This window comes from Hyperolius riggenbachi, chromosome 1 (genome assembly GCF_040937935.1).
Source record: "Hyperolius riggenbachi isolate aHypRig1 chromosome 1, aHypRig1.pri, whole genome shotgun sequence".
Taxonomy (NCBI): domain Eukaryota; kingdom Metazoa; phylum Chordata; class Amphibia; order Anura; family Hyperoliidae; genus Hyperolius; species Hyperolius riggenbachi.
This window is the reverse complement of record NC_090646.1, coordinates 641,307,268-641,327,178: the sequence shown is the minus strand read 5'-3', so window position 1 is coordinate 641,327,178 and position 19,911 is coordinate 641,307,268. Positions and strand designations below refer to the sequence as shown.

The following is a 19,911-nucleotide window of genomic DNA, read 5'->3' as shown; positions in this document are numbered from 1 at the left end:
CTGGGGCTTCTAATGGTCCACCACAGACATCCTGTGCTCGCGGAGCCACTCACCGATGCTCCGGCCCCGCCTCCGGTTCACTTCTGGAATATCAGACTTTAAAGTCTGAAAACCACTTCACCTGCATTGCCGTGTCCTCACTACCGCTGATGTCACCAGGCGTACTGCGCAGGCCCAGTATGGTCTGTGCTTGCACCGTGAGCTCCTGGTGACATTAGGGGAAGCAAGGACACGGCAACGCAGGTGCAGTGGTTTTCCGACTTTAAAGTCTGAAATTCCAGAAGTAAACCGGAGGCGGGGCCGGAGCATTGCTGAGTGGCTGCATGGGCACAGAATGCCTGCAGGGGACCATTAGAAGCTCCGGGTAACTTCAACTCATTTTCCCCCAACCCCCCTACAGTATCCCTTTAAGCCAGTGGTGTGCCTCCTGCGTACATACAGTATATTGCACTGTGTGGCTACAGAAATGGTGTACCTGCCTGGAGGATTGGCACTGGCAACAGCTCACCGTGTACGGATTAAGCTGTCCTGTGTCTGGAGGAATATTTTGAGTATAATAAAACTGAAAAAGCAGCCCTGGATTTACCTCTGACTTGCTGTTCCAAGCTGAGGATGACGGCAACAGCCTGGTGGAGTATTAGGAGCTTGGTCTGTGGCTTGTCGCTTTTCAGGTGTAGTTGCACCATCCTTCCCAGTTCTTTGAAAGCCTCGTTGATGTCGCGGACTCGAAGGCGTTCGCGGGCATTATTGGCCATCCGTCTTTCTTTCTCCCGCTCCGCCTTCTGCTCGGGTGTTAGGTCCTCATCGTCGTTATTGCTGAAGAATAATGGAGATGTTTAAATAAAATCTCTGCACTGAAAGTCAAGCACAGTACCAGTACACATATTAACACGCAAAGAAACAAAGCTGAAACTTTATAGGGGCAAACAACTGATCAGGTCACAGAATCATCAATCATGGATCAAAAGATCAAATTGAATGGTCCCTTTAGAGTGTTGGTTGGAGTAATGTGTTAAATTGGCCTTGTAGTAAAGCCTTGGCTTCAAGTGAGCGTATGGTGATAAAGCACCTGACAAGAGGGTACCTTAAGTGAAAACTGCATGGTTTGTTGTTCTGGAGCTAGATACTGGAAAATGATATGCAAATGTATACTGTTGCTAAAGTGAGTAAGTAGTCTGTAGTATGCTTTAACCCATTAGCATCTTCAAAGGAATTATATCATTTGAGATAAGTGCATGGCTTTTGACCTCAGCCAGCAGAACTCATTGTGCTGTAAATTCTTGGAATGCTTTGATATCTCTCTACTAGCAGAAAATATAGAGACTGAAAGCAGAAGTCCTCTGTTATTGTCTCACACTGCCCCCTAGTGACAAGTAGCCATAAATACACATTACAGCAGTACTAATTATTAGCAAGGAAATGTAACACATTAGAAATAAAAAATGTGCTAAAATAAGTTGGCCTGGAGCACTTACAAGCCTCTAAATAAACTGGCTGCTAAAGGTCATAGGTTAGACTCAATACAAATACCAAATCTAGTGAAAATCCATAAACAAGAAACAAACAAATTCTAGGGTACTCTGTCCTGATCAAAAGTTGATCAAAATGTATTAACTGGACAGTGATGATGTTTGGGTGCTGCATTTGGGTGCAGATATCAACAGGGATGTCAGTTAGGTTTTGACATGGGTGCGGGCTTGATCAGGGTCAAGCATCGGTGGGTGGGGGGTTGGTTAGGGTTAGGCATCGTGGGGCAGTTAGGGAACTGTGGGGGAGGGGTCAGCTACGATCAGGCATCAGTAGAGGGATGGATCGTGTGAGAATAGGGTTATTTCTATACCGCTATCTTAGCAGAATATCGGTAATTTTACCAATATTCCACTAGCAGCTACTGTATTTCACCAGAATACCCATATTTCACAGCATTATGTAGTTCCTAACAATATGCTTATCTTTGTAATACCTTTGGAAGTTTAGTACCTTTGGAATAAATGTAGATTGTTAATCATGACAAAATAAGCCATTTCCTGAAAATAAGCCCTAATGCATGTTTTGAAACAAAAATTAATATAGGGCCCAGTTTCATTTTTGGGGAAATTCGGTATGGCTATGGTGGGAATTAGATCGTAAGCTCTTGTGGGAACTGACAGTGACATGACTATGTACTCTGTAAAGTGCTGCAGAAGATGTCAGTGCTATATAAATACATTATAATAATATGGGTGGACATTAAGCGATGACAATGATAGGATTAGAGTGTGAACTCCTCTGAGGACAGTCAGTGACCCGACTATGTACTCTGTAAAGTGCTACAGAAGATGTCAGTGATATATAAATACATAATAATAATATGGTAGGACATTAGGTTATGACTAGGGTGGTAATTAGATTGTGAGCTCCTCTGAGGACAGTCGGTGACGTGACTACAGTATGTACTCTTTAGTGCAGCAGAAGATATCAGTGCGATAGTGACAAGATTAAATACTCTGTAAAGTGCTGTGAAAGATGTCAGCACTATAAAAACACTAAATATTACTAGTATAATAAAATAAGCTATCACATACTCCTAACACACCAAAAAACATTTATGCAAACATAGCAAAACAATAGAGCATGTCATGGATAATAATACTTGACCTCTAACGACAGTCAGTTGACTGTTTACCAACACTAATAGCGATTATGGAGAAATACCTCTCGGGGGCCAATTTATCAAGAGGGATGCAAAAGTGGTGCAGCTTTCCAGAGCAACAGCTGCAACCTGGTTGGCTGTTCTGGGTAATGTCTCTCTGTCACTCCAATTAAATTTTTTGCACCTGTCTTGACAAATCAGCAAAGTTGTGTTCGAATTTGTAAACTTTCAAGAAAAAGTTTTTGGGTAGATTCAGAAATGCAGCACAAACTAGTAACTCCATTAAAGGTGCCCATACACTCGTCAGATTGGCAGCAGATAGATAAGAAATGCATCTGATGGTCTATCTGATGCGTTTTTAGAACATTTTTTACCAGGATAGAATTCCAACAGATTTCAGTTTGAAATCTATTGAAATTCGATCTGATGGCATTTTTTTGCCATCAGATTTCCATTAAGGCCAATGCAAACTGATAAGCAATCTCTTCAGATCGACCTAAATTTTCCACCCTGCAAGTTCGATGGAAATCCATCGAAATCGATCGAAATCGGCCATCGATCGGTCGATTGGCCAACCGATTTGCAATCGATCGATCGATCGATCGGGATCGATCGGTCGGCCAGAAAATCGGCTGAGTGTATGGGCTGCTTAAGGGACAGTAAAAAAACGTTTAGCATATTAGTGAAACCTACAAGGGCATTGCGGAGAACGTAAAACAGTAGTAAAAAATACTATTTTTGTAAAGTAAATATTGACCCACTGAAGGTATACTTACTTAATTCCAGTGGTGGGGCTTGCGTGAATAAGTGATCCTGAGAGCTATGCCAGCGGTAGCTTAGCTACTGGTAGGGACGCTTCTGTGTTACTTTAAAGGGAAGGTCCAAGCAAAATAAAAAAATGAGTTTCACTTACCTGGGGCTTCTACCAGCCCCATGCAGCCATCCTGTGCCCTCGGAGTCACTCACTGCTGCTCCGGTCCTCCGCTGGCAGCTTGCCGACCTTGGAGGTTGGCGGGCCGCATTGTGTACATTTTTACGCATTACCGCTAGTGCAGGAACATTCACACATACATTTTTACGCCTTACTGGTTCAATGCGTACATTTTTACGCGTTGCACCACTAACACGTAAAAATGTATGTGTTAATGTTCCTGCACTAGCGGGAATGCGTACAAATGTACGCAATCCAGCCCGCCGACCTCCGAGGTCGGCAAGCTGCCAGCGGGGGACTGGAGCAGCAGTGAGTGACTACGAGGGCACAGCATGGCTGCATGGGGCTGGTAGAAGCCCCAGGTAAGTGAAACTCATTTTTTTTCTTTTGCTTGGACCTTCCCTTTAAGGAAAAACAATGCTCTATATACATTGTTTGAAAGCTACTAACAAACATTATTCCAGAAGTGTTCTAATGTACTATTAGAAGCTAGGGCTGTGTCTTACTAATAGGAAATGTTGGTTTGCTATAATGACTTGAAGAGAACAATGCCTCTCTTCGTCCATGTTAGATGTGATGGATCTCCAGGTGGATCTTAGAGATGTTTTCTATTTCTAACCAGCTCCTCAGGTTCGTCCTCACAAAATAAAAATGAACTACGCCAGCGAGTACTTATTAGAACCATGGAGAAAGTCCAGTGATCATGTCATTTGATCTCTTGCCAGCTGGACTCAAGTGTCTTCTAGAGGTGGACTTCCACATAATCATGGCAGGTGGACCTCTCACAGTACCTTTCATTCTGCTATGGGAGAAGACAAGGCTTTGGTGTGGAGAAGTGACAGTATGTAATCGAGCTCTGTAGGTTGTTGGGAGGGGAGGCCTCACCCCAACCCCGAGCTTTGTTGTTAGGGAGGGCCGCCCCGGCTGTCACTCAATATCTCCCTCCAGTTGAGTTCATGGGCTGGGGGCAGCATAGGTACTCCATAGGGGGAACAGTTAAACAATCCACCTGAACAATGAGGTGTCTTTAGACTTTTTAGACTTTAGGATCCCTTTGGAGAAGGGAGTAGGAGGGGTGGGTGTTAAACTAAGCTGTCAGTATAGACCTATGGCTGTCAGTGTAGACCTATGTCATGATTCACTTGATACCAGCTGGGACTATTTTCAAGCTGATGGCTGCTTTAGAGTCTTATTGGGTCTTAAAGGTAACCAGAAGTGAGAGGGATAGGGAGGCTGACATATTTATTGAATTTTAATCAATATCAGTTGCCTGGCAGTCCTGCTGACCCTCTGCCTCTAATACTTTTATAGCCATAGATGCTGAACTAGCATGCAGCTCAGATGCTTTTGACAAAAATCCAACAATATTAGCTGCATGCTTGTTTCAGGGGTGTGATTCAGGAACTACTGATGCCAGAATGATCAGCAGGACTGCCAGGCAACTGTTATTGTCTAAAAGGAAATAAATATGGCAGCCTCCATATACCTCTCGCTGGTTCCCTTAAAGAGAAACTCCGACCAAGAATTGAACTTTATCCCAATCAGTAGCTGATACCCTCTTTTACATGAGAAATCTATTCCTTTTCACAAACAGACCATCAGGGGGGCGCTGTATGACTGATATTGTGGTGAAACCCCTCCCACAAGACACTTTGAGGACCGTGGTACTCCTGGCAGTTTCCTGTCTGTGAACCTTGTTGCATTATGGGAAATAGCTGTTTACAACTGCCAAAAAAATATGCAGCAGCTACATCACCTGCCAACAGTAAAAATGTCACCATGTAATAAATGTCAGAACGTAAATCAGGGAGAAGAAAGATTTTACAATGGGCAAACACTTACTAAATCATTTATACATAATTATTGTAAAGATGAAGCACTTTTTTATTACATTATTTTCACTGGAGTTCCTCTTTAAATATTGAAAGGGCTACAAAATGGCAGGCAAATCCTTCTACATTTTTAATACTGGTAAATGTAAGTTACAGATTGGCTTGACTTAAATTCTGCAGTTATGGTTTTCATGATACACATCCTTCAAAGGTCCACCTGGGGGAAAAGCTCTATCAGTTGGAATGGATTTTCTGGCCTCCATATCCTCATCGTTCTCTGGGTAAAGTTATTTCCAAACGTACAGCTTTCTTTTATAATCTGAAACGAGTTTTACTGCCCCTTTATATAAGCAAGAACATGTGCAGAAGAAGAGCCATGTTTGCTTTGTCAGTGTGGAAAGATCATAACAGATCAACAGTTTCGTGGGGTGACCGTTTTGAGACTACATTTCTGAATAAATGGTTTCCTCCAGGCAGTTGGTTGACATGAGCCGTGGGGAAAAGCGAGGTATCTCCATAATCCTGTCTGTTCACTTCATCAAAGTCCAGTCAAGGAGTTAAATGAAGCGAAACATTCTAATACTGTTACCTAGATCTTGACCTCGCTATTGATTTGATATCCTTCTTGTCGTCGTCTAATTTCTTGTCATCGCCTGATTTCGAGTCTTGAAGATTTTCATCTCCTTCGTCTTCGGATTTGATTTCGGAGCTACCCGGAGACACGCTCGCTCCTTGCAGACCAGATGGGAGGCCTGTGCAGGAACAAAGCAATGAATATTTATGGTTAGATTCAATTTCTGCAGGAGGGTCTGGCTGCAACACAGACAATCGAATTCTGTAAACAGAAGTCTCACGCAAAAAACTACAGGAAAGAAAGGTGTCTGTAGAATTATGGCAGCCAACAAAACGCTTGTTTTTAGCAGTTAGCCGTTTTAAATTTGTTGATGCATGCATGAGGGTATGACCATGTACACCCAAAAATTGCAGAAGAGTAGTATGTATGAAGTTAGTGTTGGTATGCGAGTTTGGCTTTTCAGCTTGGAAAATGGTTACTTTTACCTAAGAATTTATATCTTTTAGATCTTATCCTGATATATTAAACAAATCCCTGATAAATTATTTTCAGAGCGATATCCCTTAAAGGATAACCAAGTCTTCATTAAAGTGTCTCTTTTTACTTAGTCTTGTAGGTCCCTTGCTGTCCTCACAGTCTCCTTCTTTGAACTACAGCACGGCCCTGTAAAGTCCATGAGCGTTCTCCTGTAGCCAGGAGTGTTCTGTAGTAGTGAGCAACGTACCAAAGTCATGTCCATTACTGACTACAGGGGCTGGAAGAAGCCCCAGGCAGGCACTTTCATTACAACTTGGATACCTTTTAATTTATGTGGAACAGGAATTCTCCTGTGATAATTAGGGAGACTTTACAAAGACCCCCAATGCTTTAGGGAGACTTTACAATGACCCTCAAAAAGTAGCTAGTCTCTTCAAATTTTCAGATTATTACCTAGCATTGCAAATTTTTCAGTTAACTCATTGGTTCAGTCAGGGAGAAATCCCTTTGTGGGTACAATTTGAGAAAAAAAAAGTGTTTCTACCATATAAAATTCATTCACTGCCCCCACCCTGGTTTTCAAGATCCAGCGTCATTGAGCAGATGGTGGTCTGAAAATGACTTGGAAGGAACAACTGGGTCTCAACCTGGATTAGGGCAACTCTCCGCCAATTTATTGAAAGTGCCACAGTGAAAACGCACAACGTTTCGGTCTGTGCGACCTTCCTCAAGTGGTACTTTCAATAATCTGGCCGATAGTGGCCCAAATCCAGGTTGAGGCCCAGTTGTTCCTTTGTTTGCTTGAAGTTGCACCTTTGGTGGATCTGGGTGTTGGCTGGTTCAAGTTCCGATAACTGCGAGTGACATTCTTTGTGTGTATGCACCTTTACTCTAAACTTAATTGATAAACTACCCTCCCTTACAACCTAAGGGTGGTCAAACATCACTCGATATATGGCCAGATTGACTATCCGATAGATCCCTCACTTACTGAATCTGATCAGAGAGGGATATATTGCCTGGTTACACACTGCACAGCAAAATCCAACAGATTTCTCCATGAAGTGCAAGCCACCCCCAAGCGTATATTTGTCACCCCTCCATGCCCATGCCCAGTGTTACAGCCTCCCCTCTCTGCATGTGTAACTCCTTTCCTGCTCAGATGTTCGACTTCACCGTCAGTGCCTGTACCACCTAGAGCATGTTGTGAGATCAGCGTGTGCCAGTGTCGTGGACCAGGTGCTTATGGTGACACCGAACACCGGGGCAGGCCAGGAGTCACGCCGGTGGAGCAGTGAGCCTTTAACACTGCACACAGGCATTGGGGACCACTTTTATTCTTGGAAAGACATAGGCTAGGGGTCTGTCGGTCATCATGATATCGAATGCCATTCATGCCATGCACCTAATCGAGCTTTTGCACCTGAGATTTTGGCAGCATTTCCGATCATTCCTTTCAACCGTTTTCAGCCAAAAGGCGATAGAAAAGTCCGTAGGGCGGTAATGATCTGTTGCCAATTCTCTTCCAAGAAGGATGATGGGCCCACAATATCGAGTGATGTATGGGCACCTCTAGTCCTCCTTATCTATGTCTAACCCCAATCTATGCCTAACCCTATCCTTTAGATATTTTATTTTCTTATCTGCTTCGGCACTGGTACTTAACTTAATCTACCAACCCATTGCCAAAAAAATCCTCAGAAGCCAAGCTCCAATGTAGAGTCTACCACTATACTGTCAAATGTTCTGGAGGTAGGTGTCGACGCCCATACCAAGTGTGCCAACTCCACCTGTTTTAGCATGAGCGTATAGAACCATTTTTATTTTAGGAAGTCTCTTAGGTCCCTCCTTCCAGCTTTACTCAATTAAAGATCATGGATTACGCCTGTTAACCGGTAGTGAGAAGGCGAAATTCGATGCCTAAATATTCATCAAATCTCAGACATCTGTGTGCTAAAATGTCGAGCCATCTGCAGACGGAATTTAAGCTAATCCACCTGCTTAGAACCTTTTCCAACATGTGTTTTATATACATGAAGTTATCCAAGCTGAAAGTTCTAGTTAGCTTAAGAGATCTTGTGAATGATATGTGGCTGTTCATTATTATTATTTGTAACGGAGCTCTTACAACGATAAGGATCTTGAGATGCATTCAGGTCCGGTGACGTAGCTGACTGGACAGGAAGTTGAGGGACAGACACCTGGTTTGGCACGTGCGAGTGACTCCCTCGTAGACTGTCTTCCCTGTGTGAACCCACCTGAAAAACACAACCCACGTGGATTAGGCATCTGCACCACAAAATGATTATGTAGGTTTTAATCGTTTACTACATTGTTAAAAAATGTTTAGAAGAAAATCTCACTGTGAACATACAGTATATTGATATATTTACCATTTTTTGGGGGGGTCAGTAAAATGTAAGGTTAGCATATGTGATGATCTTGGAGTTTGTATGTTTACCCCATGTTTGTGTGGGTTTCCTCCAGGTACTCTGTTAGCCTCCCACATCTCACAAACAATACATCTCCCTCCAAAATTTGGACTTAGACTGCCCAGGCTGAGCCATTTTGCACTTCCTTGCCCCTCCCACTCTGTTGTGTGGCATACAAAATTATAAAATCAGAAGGTTGATTGGGAGGCAATATCAAGTAGTGTAGGGGCACCCTTATTGCTCCTGTCTATGATCTCACTCCACCACCCCTCCCCATACCAAAAACATCAGGTGACAAGCAGATGACTAGGGTCTTACATGGCTTGGGCTCCAGATGACCTTAGTCCATCCCTAGTCACCCCTCCCATATACAGTGTTTGCATATGTTATCCACAATTCAGATTGATGATGATAAATGCAGAGAGTCAATTTACCAGGAGGACAGTTTCAGATATCAGTGTACACTGTAGCTAGTCTGTATCAGTGCAAACACAGTGTAACAGTATATCTAGCAACTACTGGAGTTGCCATGCCAATATCCTAATCATTTTAAGCTTTTTAAGCATGTGTAAGTATACATGCAGTGCCAGTGACATTTTAAGGTGGGAGATCATTGCTTTTAAAACTAAGCCACTCTTGCATATATACCAGCTATGGCTTGACTCGGCTAATGATGAGTTGAGTGGCTGTGCAGGCAATGGAAGGTGGATGTCCCAGATCTCCAGGAAGAGGAATGTATTCAAAGATGCCACGGAGGTGATGCTATTAACTGGAGATAGGCTTATAAGGATTACATTTACATTTAGAATGTATTGCATGCCCCTCCACCTCACATATATCTTCCTTAATAGAGATGACAGATGGGTGCCCACAGTGCAGAGGGAGGCAGTGGGAGATTACCTGCATATAGTTTGGTCCTGTAGCAAGCTAACTTCCTATTGGGCACAAGTTGGAGAAGTATAACTAAAGACTTTGATAGGCCCATCACGGTTTCTCCCAAAGGCCTGTTTGTTGGGAATTATTTATTTACTAGCCAACCCGCGTCGTAGCATACGCCGCATCTATCTATCTAATAGAGTACGTGCCTCAACCTTGAAGCAAGAAGAAGTAGGCTTTCCATGAGAAAATGTATGCGTGCTCAAACACCAAGTGTAACCCTAGCAAGTCTGGCTTTGCAAATCCGGCCTAATTGGCTATTCATGAGGCAATGCTCATGCAAATATGCATTTGCTTTCGCATGCCAATCTATGCAGGGTCAAAAAACCAATACTGCAAAGTGCTCTCTCGCTGCCTGGGAACCACAGCGGCACCCCGGAGGGGGAGGCTGGGTGGCGCAGCGCCCCCCCCCACAGGCGTGGCCAGCGCTGGGGAGAGCCGTCCGCACCCACCTCCTAATATTAAAAACAGCCACTTACCTTAACGTCCATTGGGCTCTGCTCCATTTTCTCATGGAAAGCATTTTGTGCAGTTTGTATCCTTTGGAGGCAGGTGGTGGATGGCTTGCTCCGGTGGTGTGAACCCTGGAGTGAGTGCGCCTGTCCTCCCCCCCCCCCTCTGGAGTGCTGTATGTGAGCCAGCCCTGAGCTCTTAAGCTTGGGGTGACCCATGCTTCTCTCCTTTCTCATGTGGTGCCCCCAAATTAATGCGCATGTAGCAGAACGCAATGGACGTTAAGGTAAGTGCCTGTTTTTAATATTGGGAGGTGGGTGCAGACGGCTCTCCCCGGCGCTGGCCACACTTGGGGGGGGGGGGTCGTCCACGCCACCCAGCCTCCCCCTCCGGGGTGCCGCTGTGGTTTCCAGGCAGTGAGAGAGCCTGGGACCCTGCGGTCCCCCCAGTTGTATAAAAAGGGGGCATTGGGAATCCTCCCCGTGGCGCTCCTGGAGGCCTGGAGCACACCAAAAACTGCTAGCAGATCCGCAAAATGCTAGCAGATTTTGAAACGCTTTTTCTTATTTTTCTGTAGCATTTCACCTAGCATTTTGCGGTTTTGTAAAGCGTTTTTGGTGTAGTAGATTTTATATATTGTTACAGTAAAGCTGTTACTGAACAGCTTCTGTCACAAAACGCCTGCAAAACCGCTCTGAACTGCCGTTTTTCAGAGCGGTTTGCGTTTTTCCTATACTTTACATTGGAGGCAGAAACGCCTCCGCAATCCAAAAAATGCCTCACCTCGGGAGTATGCGTTTCAGCAAAACGCTTCCTGCTCTGGTGTGCACCAGCCCATTGAAATACATTACCCAAGCGTATCCGCAGCCGCAAGTGGATCGCAAAACGCTGCCGAACCGCTCTGGTGTGCACTAAGCCAGATAGTGCTAATGTAGCATGTAGCAGGGTGACTGCTTTGTGGTATTGGTTTGTGCATGCATTTGCATGAGCATTGCCTCATGAATAGCCAATTAGGCCAGATTTGCAATGTCAGACTTGCTAGGGTAAGGCCTCTTTTCCATGGACTGTGAATAGGCAGTGAAATGGCTCTCAAACTCTCACAACTGCTCACTGCTGCCTGGTAACTGCTCACTGCTGCCTGGTAACTGCTTGCTGCTGCCTGGTAACTACTTGCTGCTGCCTGGTAACTGCTTGCTGCTGCCTGGTATCTGCTCACTGCTGCCTGGTAACTGCTTGCTGCTGCCTGGTAACTGCTTGTTGCTGCCTGGTATCTGCTCACTGCTGCCTGGTAACTGCTTGCTGCTGCCTGGTAACTGCTTGCTGCTGCCTGGTATCTGCTCACTGCTGACTGATAACTGCTTGCTGCTGCCTGGTAACTGCTTGTTGCTGCCTGGTATCTGCTCACTGCTGCCTGGTAACTGCTTGCTGAGCACACAGCTCAACAGTCCGTGGAAAAGAGGCCTTAAACTTGGTGTTTGAGCACGCATACATTTTCTCATACAAAGTACTTCTTCTTCTTGTTTGAAGGTTGAGGCACTTAGTCTATTATATATATAGATTGTATTTATAAAGCGCCAACATATTACGCAGCGCTGGACATTAGTTAGGGTTACAGACAATATTTAGGGGTGACATACAGCAATAAGACAATACAGGAATACAAGAAAAACCAGATCACGCAGCACAGTATGAGTACAAGGTAATGCTAGTCAGTCACTGGATGGGACCATAGACATTAGGCCAGTCGAGTTCAGTGGTGTTCAGCATGAGTTCGGATATCCGAACTACCCAGATAACCTGAACTTTTTCCACTATCCGAACTTTGAATAGCAATTCGGATATTTTTTTAAAATCCGAATAGACTATCTGAGCAAACTCGGATATCTGGGCGGATAGTTCGTTCAGATTGCCGAGCAGAAGCCAAAATCACCTTCAAATACAAAAATCCCTTTCGAAGGCACCCAGGGAGAGAGAGAGAGAGAGAGAGAGAGAGAGAGAGAGAGAGAGAGAGAGAGAGAGAGACCTCCGAAAGCATTTTAAGACATTTTCAGGTCACTTCCGGTTTTCTATCCCGATATCTGAATCCGGCCAGATACTGAGGTCGGATATCCGATTCGGATTGGAAAATTTTAAACTCGGATATCCGACCCGGATCGGATATCTGGGTATCCGGATCCGAATTAGATCCAGATAGTGAAAAGTGGTATCCGAGCAGCACTGGTCGAGTTCACTCAAGAGTTCACTGAGATCAATAGGCTGGGTGTACGGTGATGGAGGTGCATGAACAGGTAGGAGACACAAGGAGGAACACCCTGCCCGAAGGCTTACAATCTAGAGGGAATGGCACAAGACATACTTTCTGAAGCTTGTACTTTTGCCCTCTGAAATATACTATGTTTTTTTATACTAGGAAACTCTCAATTCTGTGCTGGATTCAGCCCCAGCCACCAAAAGTTGAGGACTGGTTTAAAGAGAATCTGTAAGAAAAAAGTGCCCTGATGGGGTATTTACTTCAGGAGGGGGAAGCCCCCCCCCCCCCCCCCAATATTGCTGTCTGCAGCTGTCTGGGGGAGCCAGCACTGGATCCGTGCTGCACAGGAGGAAGGGGGAAGCCTCATTAGGATCCAGAGGTTTCCCAACTCCCTAGGTAAGTACCCCTCAGGGGCTCTTTTTTTCTGACAGGTTCTCTTATAGCTGATTACAGATTCACTTCACCTGTACAAGCTTACCTATCTGAATAGGAACTGCCCTAAGTCAATGAATCGATTATGGGGCTTTTGGCTTTAAAAATTAAAGCTATAGACATTTCAGTTCCTGTGGGTGTTTTCTGAAAAATACACCAGAGGGAGCTCTTGCACCACCTGAGAGCGTCCTTCCCAGCGACACAAACAGCACTTAACACTCGGTAAGATGCGGCGCTGCACATTTAGTGACAAATACGGAAGAGTAAGTCAGGCAGGTAAAACGTCAAATTGTCTCCCTGGGTGCTGCAGTGGAGCGCACTGATTCGTACCAATCTGTCTTCTATCATGTCCGCCAACAGATCTGACAATTATCCTAATGCCCATATGCTTAATTGTGGGCTTCTCAATTCCCCCACTGCTTTCTCAAATCCTGCAGGAATTTCCAATTTGGCATTCGACTTTCGTTTCAAGGGATAAAATCCTCAGGGCTGCCATCTTTCCCATAATGCCGTCTAATCCTTTGTTTGTGGCAGCTAACCGGCCTACGTGCCTTTCCAAAACAACAGACAAAAAAAAAATGTGCCTTTTTAGATTTATCTATTAAAAAAAAATACTTGTGAAATAAAAGTAATAAAAAAACACCCAACACTTACTTAAAGGACGCCTGAAGTAAGAAGGATATGGAGGCTGCCATATTTATTCCCTTTTAAACGATGCAGATTGTCTGGCTGTCCTGCTGCTCCTCTGCCTCTAATACTTTAAGCCATAGACCCTGAACAAGCATGCAGCAGATCAGATGTTTGACTTAAAGAGAACCCGAGGTGGGTTTGAAGAATATTATCTGCATACAGAGGCTGGATCTCCCTATACAGCCCAGCCTCTGTTGCTATCCCAAACCCCCCTAAGGTCCCCCTGCACTCTGCAATCCCTCATAAATTACAGCCACGCTGCTGACACACAGCTTGTCAGAGCTGGCTGTGTTTATCTCTATAGTGTCAGTCTGCTGCTCTCCCCGCCTCCTGCAGAACTCCAGTCCCCGCCTGCATCTTTTCCCTCCCTGCTGATTGGAGGGAAGGGACGGGGCAGGTACCGGTGCTATGCAGGAGGCGGGGGAGCAGCTGAGACTGACACTACAGATGTAAACACAGCCTCACAGCACGGCTGTGATTTATGAAGGATTGCAGACTGCAGGGGGACCTTAGTGGGGTTTGGGATAGCAACAGAGGCTGGGCTGTATAGGCAGATCCAGCCTCTGTATGCAGATAACATTCTTTAAACACACCTCGGGTTCTCTTTAAAATGGACCCAAACTAAAAATACAAGATTTCAGAAATAAAATCTATTTTCTAAATTATAATAATAAATAGCAGCCGTTTTTCAGCTGCAGGATGACAAATATAAAATATTTTACATTTATTGGAGAAACCCCTCCTTTCCTTTCATATTGCCAGGACAGAATCCGGCAAAATGCTGGAGTAGGAGGTGTCCGGCAAAGGAGGACTTGCTAATGGCTGCCACCAGTATAACCCTAGTTATGGAAAGAGAAGGGTGAAAAGCATGCACTGAAATGCTCATAGGCTTGAAGGAGTGCGTATTTATCTTTGTATGTGTCAGAATGGTGCAGCTGAATATTTTTAATTAAAAAAATGTTTGGTTTGGGTCCGCTTTAAGTTTGGCTGGATTCAGACCATACTGACCAGAAGGACACTAGGCAACTGGCATTGTTTAAAAGGAAATAAATATGGCAGCCTCCACATCCCGCTCATAGGCAAACGTAGGTGGGGGGGGGGGGGGGTTAGGGGATTTCCAGCTGCCTAGAATCCCCCTTAGACCAGGGCCAGTGCCGTGTGTGGGGACAAGCACAAGTTGAGACACCAGAATATCTGTCACAGCTGCAGATCACAGTGCTGCCCCCTTTCTTTCCTGGCTACAGTTGACTTTGGATGGAGCAGCAGCGTGTGGACGGAGCATGGAGCAGCAGCGTGTGGACGGAGCATGGAGCAGCAGCGTGTGTACAGAGCATGGAGCTGCAGCATGTGTACAGAGCATGGAGCTGCAGCGTGTGTACAGAGCATGGAACAGCAGCATGTGTACAGAGCATGGAGCTGCAGCGTGTGTACAGAGCATGGAACAGCAGCATGTGTACAGAGCATGGAGCAGCAGCATGTGTACAGAGCATGGAGCAGCAGGGTGTGTACAGAGCATGGAGCAGCAGCGTGTGTACAGAGCATGGAGCAGCAGCATGTGTACAGAGCATGGAGCTGCAGCATGTGTACAGAGTATGGAGCAGCAGCGTGTGTATAGAGCATGGAGCAGCAGCATGTGTACAAAGTATGGAGCAGCAGCGTTTGTACAGAGCATGGAGCAGCAGCATTTGTACAGAGCATGGAGCAGAAGTGTGTGTACAGAGCATGGAGCAGCAGCGTGTGTACAGAGCATGGGGCAGCAGCATGTGTACAAAGTATGGAGCAGCAGCGTTTGTACAGAGCATGGAGCAGCAGCATTTGTACAGAGCATGGAGCAGAAGTGTGTGTACAGAGCATGGAGCAGCAGCGTGTGTACAGAGCATGGAGCAGCAGCATGTGTACAGAGCATGGAGCAGCAGCGTGTGTACAGAGCATGGAGCAGCAGCGTGTGTACAGAGCATGGAGCAGCAGTGTGTGTGCAGAGCTTGGAGCAGCAGTGTATGTACAGAGCATGGAACAGCTCTGGCATACTTAGAGTCAGGTATGAGCACAGCCCTGTGCCCTGCTGTGTGAATGCTTCACTTTCCCCTTCATTACCAATGTCGGCTGTCCTCATTATTATCTGTATCAAAGTTTGTTTTTTAAATATATTTTGTCTTCCAAAAATATAACATACCTATGCAAGCCTATAATTTGTTATAGGTCGCATTAGAGGTTTACTGCCCCCTCCGCTAACTCGTGTCTCCTTCTCTAATGTCTCCAACCCAATGCCCTCTAGATTGTAAGCTCACAAGGGCAGGGACCTCCTCTTAGTGTCTCTCATTCTGCTGTAACTTATCACATGAACACTAACCAGTATTGGCGATGTCTCAAACCTCACATCACCTATACATGTATTTGTATTACTGGATGTCCTGATTGTTCAGTTTGCAATTTTGTCCAAAAATCGATCAGACAATCGACTGATCGGGCCAGTCGCAGCAATGATTTCTAGCAGATTTGAATCAGCTGATAGCAACAGGAGAAATTGACAAGTGTATGGCCACCTTTACAAATTCTCACCACTTACTACTTGTGAACTACAAAGGGCTGCCTCCTTAGGTACTGAAATAAAGGAAATGCAGTCTGCCATTTATAGTTCTACCTTCCATTTGTGTCACATGGTCACACCTGAATGCCCTGCCCAGCATCTAAATCCAGAAAGGATAGGAAGTAAGCTGTGTTGCTGTGACAAGCACATCTGTCACGTGAAAAACATATTGGCCTCAATTCACTAAGCTTATCTCTTGTCTTTAATAACGTTTCTATAGTTATCACCATGGTGATAAGGCATGTCGTATTCAGGAAACATTTTACCTCAGGCAAACCTAAAGTTAACTCTTCTGTCTTTAAGTTAACTCTTCAATCCTTAAAATAACTCCAGAGTTAAAGACAGGCTGTTTATTAACTGCGTGTGAAAATAACTACAGAGGAGGTAACTTAACTACAGAGGAGGTAACTTAAGGAATGATGAGATACGATAACTCTCTCACTGTGTGGAGGTAAGTTTTCTCTTGCCTTATTATCTCCAGCATGATCTTAGTGAATTGAGGCCATTGTGTCCACCACTGTGCCTAGATAAACTGCTAAAGGACCATTACAGCGAAAAAATTAAGTAGTTAAAATCTGACAGAACCGACAGGTTTTAGACTGGTCCATCTTTTCATTGGGGATTCTCAGGGTTTTCTATGTTTTCAAAAGCATTCCTGAATGGCAGTTTAACTGCCAAAATAGTAAGATACCAGCCAGCCTCCCTACTCACTTGCCAACTGCCATTCAGGAAATGCTCTTGAGCCCTGAGAAATCCTCATGAAGAGATGGGCTAGTCCAAAACCTGTCGGTTCTGGCAGATTTTAAAGAGACTCCGTAACAAAAATTGCATTCTTTTTTTTATCATCCTACAAGTTCCAAAAGCTATTCTAATGTGTTCTGGCTTACTGCAGCACGTTCTACTATCACCATCTCTGTAATAAATCAACTTATCTCTCTCTTGTCAGACTTGTCAGCCTATGTCTGGAAGGCTGCCAAGTTCTTCAGTGTTGTGGTTCTGTGATGCATCTCCCCCCTCCAGGCCCCTCTCTGCACACTGCCTGTGTATTATTTAGATTAGGACAGCTTCTCTCTTATCTTTTACAAGCTGGATAAATCCTCCTCTGAGCTGGCTGGGCTTTCACATACTGAGGAATTACATACAGGCAGAGCTGCCTGCACTCTGCAGGAAGAAACAGCCTGACACTTCAGTGGAAGATAGCTGCAGGGGGAAAGAAACACACAAATGATCTCTTGAGATTCAAAAGGAAGGGTGTATACAGCCTGCTTGTGTATGAATGTATTTTCTATGTGTGGACATACTGTACATCAACCTACTTCCTGTTTTGGTGGCCATTTTGTTTGTTTATAAACAAACGTTTTAAAACTGTTTTTAACCACTTTTAATGCGGCGAGGAGCGGCGAAATTGTGACAGAGGGTAATAGGAGATGTCCCCTAACGCACTGGTATGTTTACTTTTGTGCGATTTTAACAATACAGATTCTCTTTAACTTACTTTTTTTTTTTTGCTGGAGTGGTCCTTTCATATTTGCTAATACCCCTATGGGTAATGGTCATGACCGTGCCTATTATAAGAGCACTACATGGCTATGCTTGATATGAAGGGGGTTGGGGTGAGAGAGCACATGGCTGAACCTGTTATAACTGTGTCAACTTATATTTCTGTCTTCATATTTCCCAAATTGCTGTAAAAGAGTCAGATAATAAGATATTAACTTAAAGAGAAAACATAACCAAGAACTGAACTTCATCCCAATCAGTAGCTGATACCCCTTTTACATAAGAAATCTTTTCCTTTTCTCAAACGGATCAACAGGGAGCGCCGTATGGCTGATATTGTGGTGAAACCCATTCCACAGTGTGATGTCAGGACCATGGTGCTGACATCACACTGTTGGAGTCTTGTTGCATTGTGGGAAATAACAGCTGTTTCCAACTGCCAACAAAGCAAGCAGCATCTCCTTCCACTAACATCACCTGCCAGCAGTAAAAATGTCACCATGTTATAAATGTCAGCAGTGGCATAGCTAAGGAGCTGTGGGCCCCGATGCAAGTTTTACAATGGGGCCCCCCAAGCACTCTATACATTACAATTGATACGGCGCACCAAAACCTGCCAATAGCAACTACAGTGTCAGAGGTGCAAGAGGGGAATGGGGAACAGTTTGTTAATGATTACCACTATTCCAAGTATCTATAGAAGTGATTATTATGAGCACAGGACCAATAGAGAGCTAATACTGTAGTTGAGGGAGGGCCCTTCGGGGCCCCTCTGGCCGAAGGGCCCCGATGCGGTTGAAACCTCTGCAACCCTTATTGCTACGCCTCTGAATGTCAGAATGTAAATTAGGGAGAGGAAAAATGTTACAATGGGCAAACACTGACTAAATCATTTATACATAATTATTGTAAAAATTAAGCTTTTTAATACATTATTTTCACTGGAGTTCCTCTTTAAATTTAAAACTGGCTTTGTTCCGAGTATATACGGTACATAGGAGCCTAAGTTACTAACACTGTCTGAGGCGGGAGGATTTATTAGATAATTACGCCGCATATGTGATTGATACAAATGTTATAATTACTTTTTCGGTTGAGTGTGCAGCCAGCTGTGATTGTACAGACATGCTGAAGTTTGCTTCCTTGTAGCCATGGTGATGGCTCAGAATTTTCATTTTCACTTTGTAGGACTTTATTAGTATACGCAGGGCAGTTTCTAGGCTAAATTGCACCTAGGGCGAGGGTGTAAAAATTGCGCCCGCCCCAGACCCCATGGACTCGCAAAACCTTACTCTTTAGGGTCGGGACGGTCACACAGCCACAGGTCACAAGTAGATCTGCCTACTTACTAGTGACCAGCCGCTCATCCAGGAGGAAGCAGGGACCAGGAAAACGCACAGGTGAAGAGAGCCCAGAATACCGACTCCTCCACTGACAGCCTGCAGTACCGCTACAGGACATCAGGTGTCGTCACGCGGTGGTGACGTGATGCTGACTTGACATCTGACGCAGGCAGCCTAGGAGGAGTGAAGCCTAAGATTGCATTGGTAATCTTTCTTCACTGACAGCCTGCAGTACCACTACAGGACATCAGGTGTCGTCACGCGGTGGTGACGTGATGATGACTCGACATCTGACGCAGGCAGCCTAGGAGGAGTCAAGCCTAAGATTGGATTTGTAATCTTTCTTCTTCCATTCAGCTGCACCGCGCATCCCTAGCGGCCATGTCCTTCTGCCTGCGCCCCCCTTCTTCTACTTGCCGGTCTGCGCCCAGGGCGGTCGCCCTGCTTGCACTGCCCAAGAAACGTCCCTGAGTACATGCTGGGCTATTTGCATCTAGTCAGGGGCATGCTAGGCACAAGCCTAAAGGCCCCCGGGATGCTGAGAGGCACTTGTCACGGATTTGCAAACCTGCGCTCATCATTCTAAAGCCACACTGGTGTCAATGTCTCTGAAGCATAGAGAGCTGGATGGGCATGCTGGATTGAACTGCCCATCCAGCTTGCTATGCTCCGTTAGCCCATCTTAAAGTGTGCCTGTAGCGGAAAAAAACTGCTGAGAAAATCCTGAGAATCCCCCATTAGGAGATGGACCAAAACCTGTTGGTTCTCTTAGATTGTATCTGTTTACAGATTTTATCTGTTTACTTTTCACCGAACCTTAATCTCCTGACCCGAACTAATA

General features: G+C 44.9%; 1 protein-coding gene across 21 annotated transcripts in view; it reads right to left on the bottom strand.

The window, feature by feature from the left end:
• The window catches only part of TCF4 (transcription factor 4), a 578,937-nt gene that overhangs the window by 11,943 nt on the left and 547,083 nt on the right, over positions 1 to 19,911 (bottom strand). For 16 of the 21 annotated variants that reach the window (XM_068251303.1, XM_068251312.1, XM_068251304.1 and 13 more), the window contains 3 exons: positions 8,575 to 8,704; positions 5,985 to 6,147; positions 587 to 816 (listed from right to left, as the gene is read on the bottom strand). In XM_068251303.1, the coding sequence (XP_068107404.1) occupies positions 587 to 816; positions 5,985 to 6,147; positions 8,575 to 8,704 (523 nt within the window). The remainder of the gene's footprint in view (positions 1 to 586; positions 817 to 5,984; positions 6,148 to 8,574; positions 8,705 to 19,911) is intronic. The other 5 variants (XM_068251305.1, XM_068251314.1, XM_068251315.1 and 2 more) reach the window with 1 other exon arrangement.